This window comes from Penicillium solitum, assembly GCF_028829755.1.
Source record: "Penicillium solitum strain IBT 25940 chromosome Unknown utg000001l_segment0_segment0, whole genome shotgun sequence".
Taxonomy (NCBI): Eukaryota; Fungi; Ascomycota; class Eurotiomycetes; order Eurotiales; family Aspergillaceae; genus Penicillium; species Penicillium solitum.
Window position 1 is genome coordinate 6,756,607 of NW_027072121.1, and position 19,145 is coordinate 6,775,751.

Sequence of the window (19,145 nt, forward strand, 5' to 3'; positions counted from 1 at the left end):
AAGAAAAGGTAACGGTATTGAAACCAGGGGAGGGGTTTGCAATGCAAAGTTCAAGGTCTGTATGGGTTGCTTGTTCATCGAGGAAACTTCTTGTTCGGGGCGACAGTTTTAAATTCGACTCTCGGTTGGTAGTGGACAGCACCACCGTCCTCAAGCCAGGGTCCGAGATTCTTGCATTGACTGACATCGAAGACCTGAAGTTGATGGCAGCCCTCCGCAACAGCCTCAACGCCCACTCCAGTCACTCGAACACAGCCACGGACTGATAAATGTCGAAGAGAAAGTAGGTGAAGACCGATGCTCCTTAGGGAGGGATCGGAAATTGCGGAGCCGCAGAACGCCATGTTGAGATACTTCAGATTTGAGCACTGCAAGGCAAGGACTTCGGTTGCCGTATCTGACAATGCGCAGCAAAAAGTCTGGTGGGGATTAGTAAATCATGATATTTCACTTTTATTTTGACGTAGACTCACCAGATCTAATTCCTCCAGGTTTTTGGCCGCATTAGTCAGATGCACGATGGCGTTGTCCGTCAAATACGTGCAATCGGCTAAGCAAAGCTTTCGCAGGTTGGTGAACTGAGCATTCCCCCAGTATTTGAATCCTTGATCTGTGATTGTGGTGCAACGAGTCAAATCCATTTCCTCAATCCGACCAGCGGCATGAGACGCAATGTGATGCATAGATCGATCGGTGACATGTTTGCAGTAGGAGAGTGTGAGTTTTTTCAACTTCGGACAGCCATACACTGAGCATTCTGCTGTCTGGATTGTGGGTTTGATCGATGACTGTTTCTCGCCCATCTTCTGGTCGGCGGGCACTACCCATCCAATGATCCGGGCGAGAAGTGTATCTCCGACCTTGCGGCAATTGCTCAAGTCTACCTCCTGTATATTTGTAGCTTTGCTGGACATGTCAAGGATGGCAGAGGCCGTGACATCCCACACACTCTTCATCTTCCACACGGTGGTATTTGGGGCACAAGTCGTGGCCAATGCCGTGAAGCCTTCGTCGGTGATGTGGAAGCAGTTGTTGATATTGACCGATCGAGCTCGATTGCCGACAAAGGGACAGATGATCTTAACAAGAACTTCATCTGTAATCCTGCGGTTGTAGACGCTCAAATTTAAATCATGAATCACGTCCGCAGATCTGGTCAAGAGCCCTGACCAATGAGACGACACCGCCCTGATGCGAAGAAGGTGGTGGAGCTCAAGGAATTGGAAAATGTTCAGTAGGACACTGTCCGGGAGTAATCCATTGGAGCCGTCGATCCGGGGCCGTTCGGTCTGATATGACCTGAAGAGGCTGGCAGTTTCGGGAAGGGCCATGGTTGAAGAACTGGCAGAGCGCGGCTCCGTAGGAGATGAGCGCTGCTGCTCCCCTGATATCTCCTCGGGAGCTAACGGTGCGAGCGAGCCGCGTCGACTTCGCATCCGGACTTTATCCAGGCCAAGGCTGAAGTATGGGTCGGGATCGGAGGGCCGTAACACATCCTGGTCTTGGTCTTCAACATGCGAGGACTGATGCGGTCCGTCCAGTTCAGTTTCAGTGAGAGTAAGTAGTGGCATTGACCGTCGCCGGGATGATGAGATCTTTACTTTGTCGTCGAGGGCGAGATCACCAATAGATGGTTGCGGGTCCTCATCAGACATGACAACATCTCCATCGGCTGCCGCCTGGAGCCTTGCTTGGGCAGTGCGTTGGACTTGTTCCCGCACGTCACTAGGGCATTTTTCCCAGAATTCAGCAAGGACGTCACCACCGAGCATCAAACATTCAACTGAAGTCACAGATCGAACGGTAGCGGTTCTCCGAGGTGCTAAATCTAGGCTGACCACCTCACCGAAGTACTGGCCTTGCTTCAGCCTTGCTTTGACCTCAATCCCCGGCCGTTCAATGTGCCCATTTGGGCTGTTTTTGTTTGCCGACGAGTGGTCCATCTCCGTCTTTTCTGTAAGAACCTCTACCTCGCCGCGAACAATGAAGTAGAGCTCACGGCCCTGAGAATTTTGCTGTATGATGTCGGTAAATGGAGGGAAAGATCGCGGTTGGGCATTGAGACCAAGGTAGTGAAGGATATCGGCGGGCAACCCAGAAAAAAGCGGCAGCTCTTTAAGTAAGAGACGTACGTTGACCAATCCATTTGCCAATGCACTAGAGCCATCCCGCCGACCGGGACTCGGTGACTTCCTCTTCTTGTACACAGACTTGGCACTCAAGTCACTGTCATCCTCTGCAACAGCTAGATCCTTTGAAAAGCTCTCGCGCAGTCTTTTTGAGCCTCTTCTTGCCGGGCTGGGCAGATCCAGTGCAGGCGCGGAGGTTTCTTTCTTTTTCTTTTCTAAAATCATCAACCGCTCCTCCGCCTCCTCCCGGATCGCCTGTTCAACCTCCGGGAACCGAGGTAATATATTCCGAAAGTCGTCTTTTGTCAGCACGACCAGCATGCATCGAGTCCGGGCGATAATGGTCGCAGTGCGAGGACGGTCCATGAGCAATCCAATCTCCCCGAAGAACGCACCCGGCTTGAGTTCGGCGTATATACTCTCGCCATCCCGAGATGTGACCGAGACGGCACCCCGCACTAGCCAGTATATTGCCTTTGCCTCATCGCCTTCTGTCAAGATATAATCGTTGGGTGCGTGGAGCTGTGGGCGCAGGTGCTGTCCGACCTCGATCAAAAAGGATTCTGGAGTAGCTTGAAACAGAGGGAAGGATCGCAACCGATCCACCAGTTCCAAGGGCAAAGCTTTGATGTGGGAGGAGGCCAAGGGCGAGGGGCGCGCGGGTCGGTTTGGGTTCATGACCGAATCGAAGGAACGTATGAGGGATACAGTGTCAGACAAGGGCGAGACGGCCTTGGTTGGACCGCCACTGGACCTGCCATGGCGACGCATTGTGATCTAGGTATTCTGAATAAGGATGTGGGATGGATTCAATTATTTCTCTCAGACATAAAAGAGGTCAATAAATCGATGACGTCGACGAAAGCAGCGTCGAACTTCGCATCGGCATCTTCAGCGCCCAATTGCTATCGCGGAGTTTAACGGACAGGCATGAATGTAGGGTATAGAGGAGAAGCAAAGATTTGGGGAAAAAAAGGTCACGACAAGGTCGAGCTAAGGTCTTGAGGTGGGGGGGTTTTCCGACTCAGCGACGTCAAATGCGGTTTCTCCACCGATCACCTGGGAGCCTTCGGAAACTCTATGAGAACCTCCACTTTGGGATTTTGAGACGTTGAATTATTCTAAATTTCTTCTATATCAATATCAATAATGTAGATCGATATAGATGTACATCGGTCTTGAAGTTCTTTTTCTTTCTTTCCCTTTTTTTTTAGTGGGGGACATCAGCACTGAGCGGTCAATCATCCTTTGAACGTGCAGCATCCGGGCCGATCTTCTCTCTATCCTTTTGGCTTATCCCCGGAAACAAAGAAAAAACATCAATTAGGAAATATACGGCGAAGGATTCGTTGCCAGGGTCTTCAATCAGCCAGTTCACTTTATTCTATCCATCTTTGTGTCGTGGCAGCCATCAGACTTATCTTTAACTTGAATTATATTACTTCCCAGGGTTAGGTACCCACCCAATAATCCCTACCGTATATTCATTGCTTAACTTGTTTAATTTGTTTATAAAACCTCACAAGTCTCTAGTCCAAATGCGATCTAGTAACGCCACCATGGCGTTGGTAATCGGCTTGGGACATGATCATACTCCAACACAGAATCCGGCGATGGGTCACGTGCCCCTATGTAGCACCCAATGGCAAAAATGTTTATCTTGTTTGATGCTAATTGGACAAGTGGGTATCAAAGAATGCAAATAATATACAAGTAACCAAGAGTGTGGTGTGAGCGTTGCTGCCGAATAACACGATCAGATGGATAAAGGCTGGGGTGGTCACCGGACTAAATATCTCAGAATGGCTCGATGAAGGCCTAGACATAGTAATTGGGGCGGCATTGACTCGGATATGTGGGCTCATCTCGCCGGCGTCGGATCCATACCGCATGTAGCAGCATACATCGCAGCCATTTCTCGATCGAAGGCTGAAGCGCGTCCTAGCAATGGGAGAGCCTATAGTATTGGTTCCCGGCATTGGGGGCCTCTCAAGCTTGCAGCGAGACTGGGACATCCGCACACAGAATAATCTAGGGAGCCATTGTGATATGGGCCCACCTATGATCAGATTGATCCTTCTTTCTCGACCTTGGACCGACGGTTACCAAGGAAGAAATCAACGTAGGCAGGGCGGTTTCTTTTCAGAGTCTCCAGGGCATCTTGCAAAAGGCCATAGGTCAAGCTCAATTTCAACCCGAGCTTCGCTGTGCGGGCGGCAGTATAAACATCGTGACGAGCTGTGTGGGTGAGCTAAGTCAGCTTCGGTTCCTCCAGTAATGTTACCCAAGCGGAATAGTTTCCTTACCGAGCAAGCTGTATATTCCGGAGAATGACAGCCCAGCAGTGACTGTTGATAAAAAGTCTCTCTCGTCATGCCGAGCATAGTCTACTGTTTCCTCGAAGAGACAGAATGCAAGTGCGCCAGCACCGAGCTTGAATCCCATCTTCATGCCATCTTTAACGCCTCCAACCACACCAATATAGTTTTTCGTTTTGTGATACTGGAACCACCCTGTCGATGTCGTGGGGAAACGATGCGCATTCTCAGCCCGAAACACAAGCCCTGCCTTTTTGCTGCCGTGATAGTATCCTAGTGCTAGCCCAGTCGACAAAGCGGATAGGGTAGCATACGGTAACCGCTTGCCGAACTCAATGCCTAATCGTGGAGGGCTGTCGGATTCAAACAGCTTGTCCCAGTGGACGATCTTGAGGACGATGGAATTGTGCTGTGAGTTGGTAGATGGGGGTCGATTGGTCTCCATTGTAAAGCTTTTAACAGAAGAATGAGGGCACTAGCAACAAATTTCAAGGGTTGGCTGTAGAGAACGTGGTGAATGTGAGCAACTGATGCAGGCAAAGCTCAGAAATTCGGAGCGCGGAAGGCGGAGTCCCGCCATTCTCCGCTTCCCGTCACTCTCCCAAATCAATTATCGCAACGCGACCTATCCTTTAATTCCCCCGCAATCTCTAAGATGGTATGTGAATCGGCCTTTTCAAATAAAGATTTTGAACAGGATGGCTAATTACTGAGCAGCCGCCTAAGAAATCCAAAACAGACTCGCGCGCTGTGACCCTCCTCTTCAAGAAGCATAAAACAACTGTGCTTCTGATGCCCCAACCACATGAACCACTCAACTTCACCAAAGAAAGGCTTCTGGATGCCCTGAAATCGCGAAAAATTACCGAGATAAATGGCGACATTGTTCCTGATGACTCCGACGACATTGAGTTCGGTGAGCCTGTCGACCGAGCGGACCTCGAGAAAGGCTGGAAGCGCATCAAGTCACAGAATGGGCCAGTAACTGTAATGGAGGCGGGTTTGCAGAACGGACATCCAGTTGCCTTCCGCTTTCACAAATCCACCGAGGACCAAGATGGCGGCGTTGATATGGACCTTGATGGTGAGGAGCCAGGCTGGGATGTTGTCATGCCGACCTACAACGATGAGCCAGAGGAAGAGTCGAGGCCATAATGCATTATGATTTGTGAGAAAGGACTAGGTCAGAGGATACAAGTCTGTGGCTTTCGGCGTTTCAAGGGTAGGGCTGTAGTTATTAGAACCGAAATATGGCGTTTGTTCAGGCGAAAAAAATGGCATTAGGACAACAGCAATACCAAAAGCGATGTTTCTCATTTATACATATGTAGCATGTCTAACTCTAGAGCAAATACACACGCATAATGATAAAAACAACTGGCGTTGATGCTCACTGCGAGTAATTTTTGGGGGATTTTTACAGTGATGGTCGATGGCATAATACATTTAATATCATTTAATATCATGATCAGCCTCTATAGCTGTTGTTTAAGCATCCTGAGATTTATGATGTACCTATGCAAAGCCTAATAACCACAGTTTGGCCGGCGATCTTCGATATGGGAAAATATTGTGTGTGTGAATAGAGCAAGTGGGACGTGTATAATACTTGAAACATACAACATATTATGGAACTGGGAACTTTTAGTACTGACCTCGGAAGGGACACTTATTGCCACGTTTAAACAACCAAACACCACTATAAAACGGTTGCTCGGAGCAACCACTAGATGACAACACGTACACGCATCAACAAATGAAATCGCTTCAAGGAGCCCCCCCTCGGAGAATACCTGCACCCCCTACCCCATACAACCTTAGATCCATTCTTCGACTCTTCTACATTCCTTATCTTCGACGCCAAATAGCTAAGCTTCCCCCTTGGCCTTGCCATTGCAGGGTGTCGCCAACTGCCTGACGTACCGGCCCCGCAAAACTGCTTGACGACTTGGGGTTGATCCGACCCGACCTTCCAACATGGCTGCCTCCGACGGCGCTTCCTCAATCAGCGTTGCAGTCAGAGTCCGTCCTTTTACTATCAGAGAGGCAGCCCAGGTCACACGATGTGATGAGGGTCCCCTGTTCCTCGGCGATGGTTCCCTCGCGGGCGCGCCGACACCGAAGCTTAACCAGAAGGGCATACGATCGATCGTCAAAGTGATTGACGACCGCTGCTTGTGAGTATTCCATGCATTTTTGAATATTGGGTCCAACATCCTAACTGGACTAGGGTGTTTGACCCCCCAGAGGATAATCCTGTCCAAAAGTTCTCCAGGAGCGTGGTACCAAATGGTAAGCGTGTCAAGGACCAGACCTTCGCCTTCGATCGCATCTTCGACCAAAACGCTTCCCAAGGAGAGGTATACGAATCTACAACACGAAGCCTACTCGACAATGTGCTCGATGGATACAATGCGACGGTATTTGCGTATGGAGCTACTGGATGTGGAAAGACCCATACAATCACCGGAACTGCCCAACAGCCCGGTATCATCTTTCTCACTATGCAGGAGCTGTTTGAGCGGATTGACGAACGAGCCAGCGAAAAGTCGACCGAAATTTCTCTATCCTACCTCGAGATCTATAACGAAACCATTCGTGACTTGCTTGTTCCTAGTGGTAGCAGTGGAAAGGGTGGATTGATGCTGCGAGAGGATTCCAACCAATCAGTCTCAGTTGCTGGGCTGTCAAGTTACCACCCACAGAATGTGGGGGAGGTAATGGACATGATCATGCAAGGAAATGAGCGCCGCACCATGTCTCCTACCGCAGCAAACGCTACTTCATCCCGATCGCATGCCGTCCTTCAAATCAACATCGCGCAAAAAGATCGAAATGCGGACGTCAATGAGCCTCACACCATGGCCACTTTCAGTATCATCGATCTAGCAGGAAGTGAGCGTGCCAGCGCGACACTGAACAGAGGAGAACGTTTGTTCGAAGGCGCCAATATCAACAAGTCTCTATTGTCCCTGGGAAGCTGCATCAATGCACTATGCGACCCACGAAAGCGCAATCACATCCCCTACCGAAACTCGAAGCTCACTAGATTACTTAAGTTTGCTCTTGGCGGCAATTGCAAGACAGTCATGATTGTCTGCGTCAGCCCCTCAAGCCAGCACTTCGACGAGACACAAAATACCCTTCGATATGCGAATCGAGCGAAAAATATCCAGACCAAGGTCACACGGAATGTGTTTAACGTGAATCGACACGTGAAGGACTTCTTGGTCAAGATCGATGAGCAAATGAATTTGATCAATGAGCTCAAAGCACAGGCAAAGGACCATGAAAAGATGGCCTTTGCCAAGTTCCGCAAGCAGGGCGAGAAGAAAGACGCTGTTTTGCGCGAGGGTGTCGCCCGGATTCGCAATGCTTACGAACACACGTTGCCCGAGAGGCAGGAGAAAACCAACAATATGCTGAAACTAAGGCAAATTGGCCGCAGAATTGGCATTTTGTCGTCTTGGATTGCGGCCTTTGATAATGTTTGCGCCGCGCGTGAAAACGAGGAGGGATTGTCGAACCTATACGCCGTTCGCAAATCTGCACAGGGAATACTCCTTGAGCTGGAAGGTAGCAGGCATCATTACAACCAGAAACTATCAAAAAGCACCTGGGATCGACCGGTGAACTCGGCGGTTGAGAATGCTGCAAAGCAGCTTCAGGAGTTTGACATTACCGATAACAGCGACTACGCCAATTTGAACCGAGAAGCGGATCTTCTTCGGTCCAATGCAGAGCGTGAAGCATTGACAGCTGTGATAGAACAGGACAAGGCTGGAGAAGCTGCTGCTGTACAGCTTTTGTTGCAAGCACAGTTTGAGATGATGAACTCGATCGAGGATATCATGCAGCTAAACGCAAACGAGGCTATTAAAAAGGGGCGGACCATCCTGACAAAGATGTTAGAGGATTGTGCAGATGCAGCAACCAACCTCGTCAAACCAGATGGCAACATGCCGTCTGTACCGAACATCGGCTCTGCCCGGCCTGCAAGCCCCACGAAACCAAAGAAGCGCTTCAGCTTGGTGAGCTTGCCACCAGTATCGACTGCCAACCCTCCAGTTACGCTCACCCCTGCTCCTCCTGTCTCACCAACCAAGGGCTCTCCACGCCGCCGTAAAGGCACTGCCGGTCGAAAGAGTGTCAGCTTTACGCCAAAGAAAGCCCAGGTGAAGATTCCCAAACGATCTGTCCGATGGAAGGACGATGAGGAAGACGGCACTTTGACCGAATTCCAAAAGACCCCCAAGAAGGTCGACTCTGCCGATGATGCCAGCTTTGAAGAGTCATGGTTGCCACCTCGATCAGGATCTCCCATTCCACGAAATATCCCGAGGGTTATAAGCCCGTCGGGTTCTATCTCTCCGACCCCTGACGAGCCTGCCGAATCCGCTGGGCCTTCCTTGAACATTCAAAAGAACAACAGCCGCTTCAAGGCAGGATTTTTAACCAAGAGAAATGGCAGCTCACCATTGGCACCACCACCTTCATCCAGCCTTCCTCTTTCAAGAAGAGACAGCTCCCCCCTCCGTGACATTGAAGGAAGCAGCTTTATGAACCGCCCCTCGACGGACCGTCCATCACGGATCGCTGTTCGTAGTCCCAGTGGGAACTTCTCGAGCAGTCCAGTATCTGAAAACAAGGACAGCTGGAAGTCGGACAAGGAAGAAGCAATCAAGATCAATTCGGCCATGCGACGCATGTCTAGTGGGCGGATTGCTAGTGGACAGTTCAGCGCTCCATCCTCCAATGCCCTGCGAGTTCACCGTCGTCGTAGCCCGACTTCCAATACTTATGGAGCCCCGCCAGCAGACAACCACATGTTCACCGCATCGCAAGCTCGGCGCATGGTCAAGAGCGAGAGAGAGCACGATGCCAAGCCTCGGGTCTTGAGTCCTCATACTCTCCCAGTCATGAAGCACACGGGACGTCGCACAACATTGGGTGGAGACGGTCGACCTCGAAATATGAGCCTATCCAGCAGAGATGCTATTCGTCTCAGTGCGATGGCAGCGCCCCCTGCTGAACACAACTCCCAAGCGTGGTAGTGGGGCTCTGGTGAATGAGTTGGAATTCTTCATGAACGGCTTTGATTTTTGATTCTTGAATTGTTTTTCAATTGTTTGGAATTGGCGTTTTGTTGGCGTAACAGATACCACTTTTTTTTTGTACATTTGTACGACGGAATTCCTACTGAATTTAAGCCTGTCATTTCTGTCTGTTGCATTGGTGTTCAGCTGGCGGCTTTTGTACAATAACCATAACAATCAGATAGGGTTGGCCGGAAGCCCTAATCTTTTAATGCCGAATTCCCCGCGCTGCTTTGTAAAGAAATGACGCCATCGCCAGACTCCAATTCTCGACCTCCCTTACATTTCTTCTCTCTTTTCTTCTATTTCTTCCTATTCTTTTCCTCCATCTATAATATTCAAACTGCTTCATTTTCATCATTGCTACAGCACTCTGTGTGGCCCCTTTCACTTCCGAACCCACGACCATCCCCACTTATCAAGTACGTCTCCACCATCACCAGAATTTCTGCAGATGACTTTCGCCGCTCCGGTTGCCTCAACCCTTTTCTCACGCTTTTTCCGTTCCTTCTCCACCAGCTCGGCTTTTCCCTTGACGCCAGAAACACAATCCCGCAAAATGTCAGACACACAAACCGCGACCGTAGCAGCCGGCTGCTTCTGGGGTGTTGAGCACCTGTACCGCAAGAATTTCGGCAATGGCAAAGGCCTCCTCGATGCCAAGGTGGGCTACTGCGGTGGCGCCGTTTCGTCGCCATCGTACCGAGCTGTCTGCTCTGGTTCAACTGGACGTAAGTGCTGTGCTATCTGAGACAAAAAAATAACGCGGAGTTCCTTATCGCGATCGCATCTTCAAATACTTATTTCTTTTTTTTTTTTGCTCTCCACAGATGCCGAGGCCCTCCGGATAGTCTTTGATCCCTCAATTGTGACCTACCGCCAGCTTCTCGAATTTTTTTACCGCATGCACGACCCCACAACAGAAAACCGACAGGGTCCGGATGTTGGTACACAATACCGCAGTGCGATCTTTACGCACGGAGATGAGCAGCATAAGATCGCAGAGGAGATTACAGAAAAAGTCAGCAAGGAGTGGTATAAGACGCCACTTTCCACCAAGGTCCTGCCGGCAGGTCAGTGGTGGGATGCGGAGGAATATCACCAGCTCTATCTTCAGAATAACCCTGCTGGATATGAGTGTCCCGCTCAGTATGTGTTCTGTCCTTCTGGTTTCATTTTATCAGGTTGCTAACTTCTTGCTTTTAGCTTTATCCGACCTTTCCCTCCTCTGTCGGATTGACTAAATTCCAAATTGTAATTTATTTTAGCCAATCTTCATAATGTGTACCTGAAGAAGATTGAATATAAAGGTCAACATCTATACTATGGAACTTTGCGCTTGTACACGGTTTCTCTTTAAATTCGGGTTTAGTGCTCAAGGCCGCGTATAAGTGATTTCTATTCTATACGACCAGAGTCATTCCTTCCTTTCGCGCTCCGTATTATTTTATTGGCCAAAAGAGACTCGGTCTCTTGCTACCTAGGTATAAACTACAACATACCCGTGGACATCTACAACATACAGTTCTTGGGATTACATACATAGGTAGGACTTTAGCATGATGTATTTTAACCTTTCAGCTCTAATTATTATACCTGATATGTTGAAAGAGAGAAAATCCTCTTAATGTATATGCAAAAAGGCAATATCACACTACCAGGGCCGGTCTCATTGTGGGGATTTGTATAAAATTAAGGCTGTTCCAGCAGTTAAGAGCAGTGTCAAACTTGCAAGGTTGTCATCTTAACGAGACACAGGCCTGAGTTCGATCCCCCTTGGAACCAAAGTTCGTGGTCGGATGGTCATCTGGGTCATGTACTGCTGGGAGTCTTCCCTTTTTTTTTTACGCAGGGTTCACTCCTCTCCCCAGTCCTATACTTGATCTACAATGCTGATATAGTAGAGGGCGCCCTCTACGGCGAGGGAGTGTCAAATGCGTGGGTTGACGACGTGGCACTCATTGCAATAGGGGAAAGTGAGCAAGAAACAGTGTCAAAGCTATACCAGGCATGCCAACATTTGCTGTCTACAGGTAGCTACCGCGTGACATGCTGTCGACTGGGCTAGAAGAATAACATCCCAGCCTATCGGTTTGTGTAGTTCCCGCATCCCAAGACAGCAGACATTATCAACCGGAATCAGACCACTGTTCTTCATGCAGCAGCTGAGCATGGATTGTACAACATTCTTGAAAAGCTTATTACCCCCCGGAGCGTCATTGGCTAGCCCGGGGGTCTAGTTGGCGGCGGTGAGGGCGGATTTGTCAGCTGATTTGTGGGAAGAAGTAATGCATGATAACACTAGCTGCTTGGAGGACAAACATGGAGAAATCCTACTGTTTATATCTTTTTAGTGTAGTTTAAATTAGTCTCTTCATGTAGATATACCTAACTAGGTACGGCGTACCTGAGAACAAACCTTCCGAAAGGTTCAAAGTTGGTTGACCCCGCCTTATCTTATCTAATCTTATCATGCACACCAATGGCGTCAACTCGGCACCCCGGTCAGCCTCGGTCTCAGCCCTCGAGCACTTCCCAACAGAGCTGTCTCTTCAAACTCCCTGAATTTGTCTGAACTCGTTAGTCGCTCCCTCTATTGTTCCTAGCATTAGTTCAGGTAGTCAATATTGCATCACAACACCTTTCCAGTCTTCGACGAACTTTCTTGTTCCAGGGGTGACTTCCCGCAATCGCAACCATGGCTCTGTACAACCAAACTGTGGATTTCCTCTCGGATGCCTTTTCAAAAAAGCAGACTCAGCTCCCCTTGCTAGCAGTGACTGGAGCTTCATTCACACTTGGTCTTCTCGCTCGATCTGTTTTCCCTCGAAGCGACTCGCTCCAGACCGTTCTTGCTTCGCCTCGAACGACAGTTTTGCCCGGCATATCCGAGTCGGAGAATCGCCAACTGCCTCTCCCATCTGATGTTCTGCCCGGTGCTCGTGATGTCGCTAGCCCTTATGGGTCGATCCGAGTGTATGAATGGGGCCCGGAAGATGGACCCAAAGTGTTGTTTGTGCATGGTATCACCACGCCGTGTATTTCGCTCGGCGGGGTGGCCCATGCGCTGGTGGATCGCGGCTGCCGTGTGATGCTATTTGACTTGTAGGCGTTACACAAAATTCAACACTTCGACTTATCGCTAACCCAAGAAATTAGGTTCGGAAGAGGGTATTCCGACTGCCCTGCTGATCTTCCACAAGATGATCGCCTTTTCTCGACACAGATCCTCCTCGCTCTGGCATCATCGCCTATCGCTTGGACGGGTGCCGAGTCCGGTAAATTCTGCCTTACTGGTTACTCCCTGGGAGGCGGCATTGCCGCTGCGTTTGCATCGTACTTTCCTCAACTTATGTCGTCATTGGTGCTCCTAGCCCCTTCGGGCTTGCTCCGCGATTCGCAAATCAGTTTCCAGAGTCGGCTCCTTTACTCAAAAGGTCTTATGCCTGAGAATATCTTAGCAACCTTGGTTAGCCGTCGACTGAGGTCAGGCCCCTTGGTCACGCCCAAGCCCAAGAACAAGAAGCTCAGTGCCGCGGATGTACTCACCGAGGAACTACCTTCCCAAAGCGCTGCAGCAGGCCAAATTCTGTCCCGAGAATACCCTCACATCAACATCCCTTCTACCGTGGCGTGGCAGGTCAATAATCATACAGGGTTTGTCCATGCGTTTATGTCTAGTATGCGTTATGGTCCAATCCTGCAAGAGCGTCAATGGAACAGATGGGCGCGTCTTGGCGAGTATTTAACTGCACAGAACGCCGCCTCAGACAACGAAAATAAGAGGCTGGCAGAGAACAGAGTCCACATTCTCTGTGGCAACAACGATTTAATCATTGTCAAAAGTGAGCTTGTTCCAGATGCCATGGCTGCCCTGGGTGGCAATGTTGTCTTCAAGTTCTACGAAGCGGGACATGAGTTCCCCAGTACCAAGTACGAGGAAGTAGCATCTTATATCTTCGATTTACTATAAACAGGGGGTTTCACGGAATCTACTATTGAGGGGAGGGGTTTGGGATATATCCATGTTCATTGGACACTCGTTCGGTTCCATTTGGTAGATTCAATATACATAGAAGTTTGTGTTGATTTATTCATTTTTTTTCATTCATTTGCTTTGGCTTCCTAACTTCCAGTCTTCAGGATCTCTTCCATGGCATTGAGTTGACTTGATAGCCCCGTGAGGTGTGCCGATCTCTCTGGCATCCGCGCACCGGCAAAGTAAGGGCCCTCGGAGGCTGGTGCTCGTGCAAATCGGTCCACGCTGCTGCGGTTGCTTCCTGGCACTTGGCTGACGTTGCCTTGGCTTACGGCATTGGGACTGGTGCCGTTGGCAGTACTACAGGAAAAGCTAGTTAGTTGGCTGATAGAAAGAGACATTTGAATATAGATCCACTCACGTTGTGGTTCTTGGTTCCGGAATAGACATGTTGTGTGGATGGTTGTATATGATAGATGTGAGGTTCTCACAGGCGGTTCAGAGGAATCAAAAAGTCGAGTCACCGGGATAGGACCCAGTAGAAGGAAGGAAGGTTGGGGTAGTGTGGTGTTCAAGAGCGAGGTATGTGCTTGGCTTTGATTGGTATGTTTAGAAATGAGCCGTGGCGACGAGGAATTGCTGGGTTTCTGAGTTTCTGAGTTGTTAAGCTGATGATGTCTAGGATACAGCTGAGCGGGAGCTCCTATATATACACTGCAGGTCTGACGCTATGCATGGGGACGGTATGCCTTTGGGGCCGAACACGCGAGCTTGAGCTTCGCATCACAGCCCACATGGACAGTACCCGAGCTACACAACGAAGGAAACGAGGAAAAGATCTTCATCGAGTGCATGAACTCCACCTGCCATGGGCCTGTGATGGCATCTCGACCCTTGAGCTCAACGTTCGCCAAGACTGAGTCTGCATGAACCATGCCAGTTCAGGAATTCGTTTAGCGGGAGACCCCGAGGGTCTGTAGCAAAAGAGCACATACCCGTTCGGCCCATCTATGCAAAACAAGCGACAAGTCCGTTGCTATTGGCCGAACTGCAGGTAACCGGGGCTAGGAGGCAGGTACCAGCCGCATAAGGATGCGTGGACCAAGACCCACTTTTACGATCATCCTGAGCGTAAATACAACATTCTTGCTAAGCACATGGCCAACCACATGTTTCAGGTCTAGGAATATCCAGACTCTCGAAATGCGTGGAATGAAGCGAGGGGGTGGACATCCACTCGAGTTTCAAACTGGATCTTCGACTGAGCTATCAAACAAGGGACAAGATCATGATCTCCATTTGAGAAGAGATTAACCTCGATTTTTTTTCAAGGGTCTAGAGCCCGTTGAAACAAACAAATCCCGAACCATCCTTGGCGGCAAATGCGCTTCGCAATGGACCGGCATCCTCGCGTGGGATGACTACGACGCAAACCTCCAGGGTGAAACAATGTCGGGGGCTAACGTGGTCGATCACATGGCCATGTAATGACCCAGGGGCTTAGCTCTAAGAGGTCAGAAAGAGAAAATAAAATAAAACAAGGCTCCCGTGCTGCATTCCCCGGGCCACGCGCGCCTGCTGCATGTTTCCTTCATTTCCCTTTCTTGACACCAAGACTGCAGATCCCTCAACGGTGAAGTCGGAATTAGGGCACGCTACTCGGCTTAAGATATTTTGATAGTACAGGGTCCATACCAGTCATGCCTTACTAGAGTTAAGCTCTAAGGGTTATTTTGTATCATAATTTCAAATACAGGAATGCTTAGATACTGCATAACGGCCGGAGATCACCGAAATGCGAGACCTATTTTTGAAAACTCCAAATTACGTACCTAAGAAAAGGGGGCCCATGGATTGCCTTATTACAGCCGATTATGACGAGTCCAAAGGCTGGAACAACTCGGGAAGGAAAGCTTCAGTGATAGCAATTTGCCTTTGAGTGGAACCAAGTCCTGGACCCATTCGCTGATCAAACGGCTCAATCCTCAAAAGGCGTTAGTTCACGAAACAGGGCAACGAGCTTACTCCGTAGACATCTGGCTAAAGGCTACCAAGTGCGCTGACGCTGATCTCTAGGTTGTAACGAAGCATCCTCGGAAATAACGGATTTCCGCTATGCTTTACGGACCGAGGGCAGTGGATCGTACCGCGTACACTAACTATGCAGATATATGCGCATTATTGACTTGCTTTTTTTTTCAGTTTTAGGCTAAACCAAGCCACAATCGCCATATGGAAACCAGTGTTTCAAGATAATAAGGTTGCTTTTCCCACGCGTATCCAAATGAGCTCATTCCCCCCTTAGCAATGTTTGACGAGGTCTCCCGTTAGTATATGCAAGGCACGTTTGGGCGGAATTCCAGCAACCTTATCTCCATACGCTACGGCGTCGATCACTTGGCTCGCTAAGCCTGAAACCCCCTAAAGCCGGTCTTCCGTCTGAGGTGAGCAGGCCCTAGGTGGTACAGCATATGATGGCGTTGTACTCCGTAGTTCATGATGTACTCTCAACCCCACAACGATATCAGCCCTGGAGAAACCCGAGGTCAAGAACTCATTCTTTTTTTAGACTGAAACGTAGCCCCTGAAGTTTACAGAAACTCAATGGGACCCTTTCTCCTCTCCTTGATTTTACCTATCATAAAAAGAAAAGAAACTTGTCCCAAAAATCATCCAAGGGGGGGCAAATTGACAAGGGCGTTGACCAAAGAGGAAAGGATCATCCACACAGTTTCCTTTTTGGGAATATTTAACCTAACTTGCCAATCAGCAGTCTGAAACGCAACTCAATAGTTCAACCTCATCCACAGTGGAGTCCGGTATAGATGCCGAAAGTCCAGCTGTAGCTTGTTACCATCGCAACCCATGCTCCTAACACAGCCATACCACGAAATTAAACGGCGATTCGGGTCCGAAACAAATGACAGATGTTGGCTGAAAACGTAACGTTTTTTTTTTTTTTTAAATTATCCACGCGCGTGAACGTGGTCTATGCACCCGGCTTATTTTATGCGATGGCTCTGTCTTTGCCGGTAAGCCACCTTATCAAACTGCAATCTCCGGTGGAATCTCCTCGGCTCCTCGGCTGCAAACAAGGGACTTTTCTCGGAATCGGACGAGTACTTGCAAATTTCGTCTTGGTCCAGCTGACGAGTCTACTCTAGACCTCGGAATGACATCGTCGAGATGTGTAATAAACGAGGATCGTAATATGCTCAGCCTTGGCTAACACGCATGCATTTTGATATTCGGATCGCGAGTTGGTTGCATGAATCAAGGGATGACGGCATAGCCACATCCCTGGAGTGCCCTTGGACTCGTTGTGCGAACGCTAGGGCTGAAAATGATTATCATAGGAATTCGTTTCTTTGCTTTTATCCTAGCAACGAGAGTAAAAAGAGGAAAGGGTGTCCAATCCTGACACTGCTCAACCAGGCAAACATGGATCACCACAACACATCTTAGAACATATGCTATGGGGCGGCATCAAATATGGGGGATTGATGACAACCAATCCACAGTGGTATAAGAACCAGCAGGCAATGCCCGGAGGGATATAAACATCAGGATGACACTTCCCCAGCGTGCAGTGGCATAACAGAAAAGCCACATCAAAACGAAAAACAGGTCAGATGGCTTTGACCAACTGTCACTTGAGACACGCTCCTCCTTGTCATCTAATATACGCCAGAGGCAATAGAAAGACCAAAGATATTTAAAGTACAGTGGCCAGGTGATGATGAGTGCAACTAGCGAGAACACTCGCCACACTATCTGCTCCTCTCGTGTTGGGAAGGTAGAATTCCATCTACGTATTTCCATTATCAGCTTTGTCCAGTATTGAGAAGAAGATGAAAGGGTATAATAGTACGTACGCAGCAACATGTATCCCGCAAAATGCCAGCCCACTAAACATGTAGAAATGGGCGATATTGGTCCATTCCATGATCGTTAACTTTTCGTCGTCTCCCATTGAATTCGTCTTTTTTTGTGGTTTGGGTTCTAGCTCGGTTTCCTGTTGGGTTTCCAACTCTCGGTGGTCATTTCTGCTGGCTTCAGAGGGCTTTCTCAATGGTTCTTTTCCTTGGGAAGTTTCTGTTGCGGCCAATACTCCGTCAACTTTTGGCTCATTCCTCGGCTGTTGGGACCCTGATGCTGCTATGACACCTTGAGGAATTTCCTCATTCTGATGGTCATCATTGATATTGACTGGTTCTGATTCTGGCTCATCGCAAAGTTCGTTGTCTATATGGCTACCATGGTTGGCATGAGATGCTTTCTCAGTCTGCCGGGGACTTTCCTCGTCTTGGTGGCTACCATTGCTGGCATCAGAGGGCTTGGCTGTTGCATTTCGGATTCTGACTTCCAGCTTATCTTTCAGCACTTCCCATTTCCTATTCCATGACCAAGGTGCGCATATAACTGATAACACTCTAAGTTGGAAATGGAAACTTGCGACAAGGAATTGCCATACCGGAGATTCAGTATCTCTAGCGATAGCATCCGAGTGGACCCAGTTCTCAACTTCTGCGTCTAGGATATCTCTGACTTGAGGCGGTAGACTTTCGGAATCGCGATCATATGGCAGATAAATCGTGATTGGTGTTACCATGTCTTTCGGTTTATTCCACCAGATTATATATGTAGCGGCGGCACAGGAGATATAAGCCACTGTAGCAATCTCGAGAGCTGTAATGGGCATGTTGTATGCTCTTCTGGCAATAACATTGCAAGTCACCCAGAAGGCTTGGAGCAGAGTAAATCCTTTGGCAAAGGAGTCAGCTTTGGCGCGGTCTTGGATATCTCTAGTCCTCAAATGAGATGGCTTGATAACGCGTGTTTCGATCAGGGCAACAACGTTGCTACAGTGTACTGGATATGTCCAATCATCCTTGGTCTGAAGAAGAACACCATTCATACCAAGGCAAAACCCCTGGACAGTGCCCCAGCGGCCATCAAATTCTTCCGTCTTTGGTGTTTTTGGAGCTTCAGAGGAGTCTGGATCGCCTGGATCGCTGTTTACTATGCGGAAAGCAGCATTACAGCGTGCCACTGCAGACCTTGCCTGCCATAGTTCTTCGGCTGCAGTTCCCGCCATGAACTCCGGGCCAAGTATCGTGCCTACCCATGCCGCTGCCTTCCACCAAAGATATACTGTTTGTGTTTCAGCACGGGTTGGGACAGAAATGTGTAGGGCTGTCCATGTGCAAGCAAGGATTGTTGAAATACAAGTCCAGAAAATGTCCCAACTTGAGCGTGTATTGTCATCCAACTGCCAGCCTTCCAGTGCAGTTGAATTGGACTGGGCGAATGATTGGTTGAAAAAGCCAAGCAATAGTAGAAGCGCAAACATGGCGTGTGCTTGAATTTGGCGATCGAAGATGCAGAAGATTTAAGAAGCTAGGAAATACAGAAAGGGGTTTAGCTCGACAACTCAGCCACACGATGTGGAGAGTAAGTAAAAGGGGGCGGGGGTCTTCCCTTAAGGTTGGTTTAAGTGGTGGATCACTGTATATGTCTGAAGCTATGTACTCCGTATAATTCCCATGTTTTCCAAATATAGTCGCAATAACACTGGAGAATAAAATATTTTAATAGGGGGTATTCATGGTTAATGTGAAAC

At 48.9% G+C, this 19,145-nt stretch overlaps 8 protein-coding genes across 8 annotated transcripts; 4 read left to right on the forward strand and 4 right to left on the reverse strand.

Annotated features, from left to right (window-relative positions):
• Positions 1-74: 74 nt before the first annotated feature.
• N7455_002572 (uncharacterized protein) lies at positions 75-2,900 on the reverse strand (the record flags this gene model as incomplete). Its single annotated transcript, XM_040953242.2, has 2 exons — positions 75-419; positions 474-2,900. The coding sequence occupies 2 exons, from the start codon at positions 2,898-2,900 to the stop codon at positions 75-77; spliced, it is 2,772 nt and encodes a 923-aa protein (XP_040816377.2).
• A 1,294-nt stretch (positions 2,901-4,194) lies between these two features.
• N7455_002573 (uncharacterized protein) lies at positions 4,195-4,892 on the reverse strand (the record flags this gene model as incomplete). Its single annotated transcript, XM_040953450.2, has 2 exons — positions 4,195-4,367; positions 4,436-4,892. 2 exons carry the CDS (start codon positions 4,890-4,892, stop codon positions 4,195-4,197), a joined length of 630 nt encoding a protein of 209 aa, XP_040816338.2.
• A 210-nt stretch (positions 4,893-5,102) lies between these two features.
• N7455_002574 (uncharacterized protein) lies at positions 5,103-5,602 on the forward strand (the record flags this gene model as incomplete). Its single annotated transcript, XM_065604308.1, has 2 exons — positions 5,103-5,105; positions 5,165-5,602. 2 exons carry the CDS (start codon positions 5,103-5,105, stop codon positions 5,600-5,602), a joined length of 441 nt encoding a protein of 146 aa, XP_065462799.1.
• Positions 5,603-6,260: 658 nt separating this feature from the next.
• On the forward strand, positions 6,261-9,501 carry N7455_002575 (kinesin family protein; the record flags this gene model as incomplete). The annotated part of the gene is made up of 2 exons (XM_040953328.2): positions 6,261-6,624; positions 6,678-9,501. The coding sequence occupies exons 1-2, from the start codon at positions 6,425-6,427 to the stop codon at positions 9,499-9,501; spliced, it is 3,024 nt and encodes a 1,007-aa protein (XP_040816309.2). The 5' UTR covers positions 6,261-6,424.
• Positions 9,502-9,859: 358 nt separating this feature from the next.
• N7455_002576 (peptide-methionine-S-sulfoxide reductase) lies at positions 9,860-10,874 on the forward strand. Its single transcript, XM_040953243.2, has 3 exons — positions 9,860-10,274; positions 10,374-10,692; positions 10,750-10,874. Exons 1-3 carry the CDS (start codon positions 9,998-10,000, stop codon positions 10,781-10,783), a joined length of 630 nt encoding a protein of 209 aa, XP_040816290.2. The 5' UTR covers positions 9,860-9,997; the 3' UTR covers positions 10,784-10,874.
• A 1,367-nt stretch (positions 10,875-12,241) lies between these two features.
• Positions 12,242-13,516, forward strand: N7455_002577 (alpha/beta hydrolase; the record flags this gene model as incomplete). Its single annotated transcript, XM_040953286.2, has 2 exons — positions 12,242-12,648; positions 12,703-13,516. The coding sequence occupies 2 exons, from the start codon at positions 12,242-12,244 to the stop codon at positions 13,514-13,516; spliced, it is 1,221 nt and encodes a 406-aa protein (XP_040816214.2).
• Positions 13,517-13,621: 105 nt separating this feature from the next.
• N7455_002578 (uncharacterized protein) lies at positions 13,622-14,183 on the reverse strand. The gene is made up of 2 exons (XM_040953209.2): positions 13,944-14,183; positions 13,622-13,882 (listed from the first exon to the last, which is right to left on the reverse strand). Exons 1-2 carry the CDS (start codon positions 13,970-13,972, stop codon positions 13,669-13,671), a joined length of 243 nt encoding a protein of 80 aa, XP_040816177.1. The 5' UTR covers positions 13,973-14,183; the 3' UTR covers positions 13,622-13,668.
• A 2,825-nt stretch (positions 14,184-17,008) lies between these two features.
• On the reverse strand, positions 17,009-18,875 carry N7455_002579 (uncharacterized protein; the record flags this gene model as incomplete). Its single annotated transcript, XM_040953263.2, has 2 exons — positions 17,009-17,330; positions 17,398-18,875. The coding sequence occupies 2 exons, from the start codon at positions 18,873-18,875 to the stop codon at positions 17,009-17,011; spliced, it is 1,800 nt and encodes a 599-aa protein (XP_040816324.2).
• Between the last annotated feature and the right edge of the window lie 270 nt (positions 18,876-19,145).

What these genes read in the sequence shown, in the direction of transcription:
- N7455_002576 (XM_040953243.2), top strand. Translation starts at nt 9,998, where the DNA reads ATGACTTTCGCCGCTCCGGTTGCCTCAACCCTTTTCTCACGCTTTTTC. An exon ending in CTGCTCTGGTTCAACTGGAC is followed by an intron (nt 10,275 to 10,373) that starts GTAAGTGCTGTG and finishes TGCTCTCCACAG; the next exon opens with ATGCCGAGGCCCTCCGGATA. An exon ending in GGATATGAGTGTCCCGCTCA is followed by an intron (nt 10,693 to 10,749) that starts GTATGTGTTCTG and finishes TCTTGCTTTTAG; the next exon opens with CTTTATCCGACCTTTCCCTC.
- N7455_002578 (XM_040953209.2), bottom strand. Translation starts at nt 13,972, where the DNA reads ATGTCTATTCCGGAACCAAGAACCACAAC. An exon ending in CCGGAACCAAGAACCACAAC is followed by an intron (nt 13,883 to 13,943) that starts GTGAGTGGATCT and finishes CTTTTCCTGTAG; the next exon opens with TACTGCCAACGGCACCAGTC.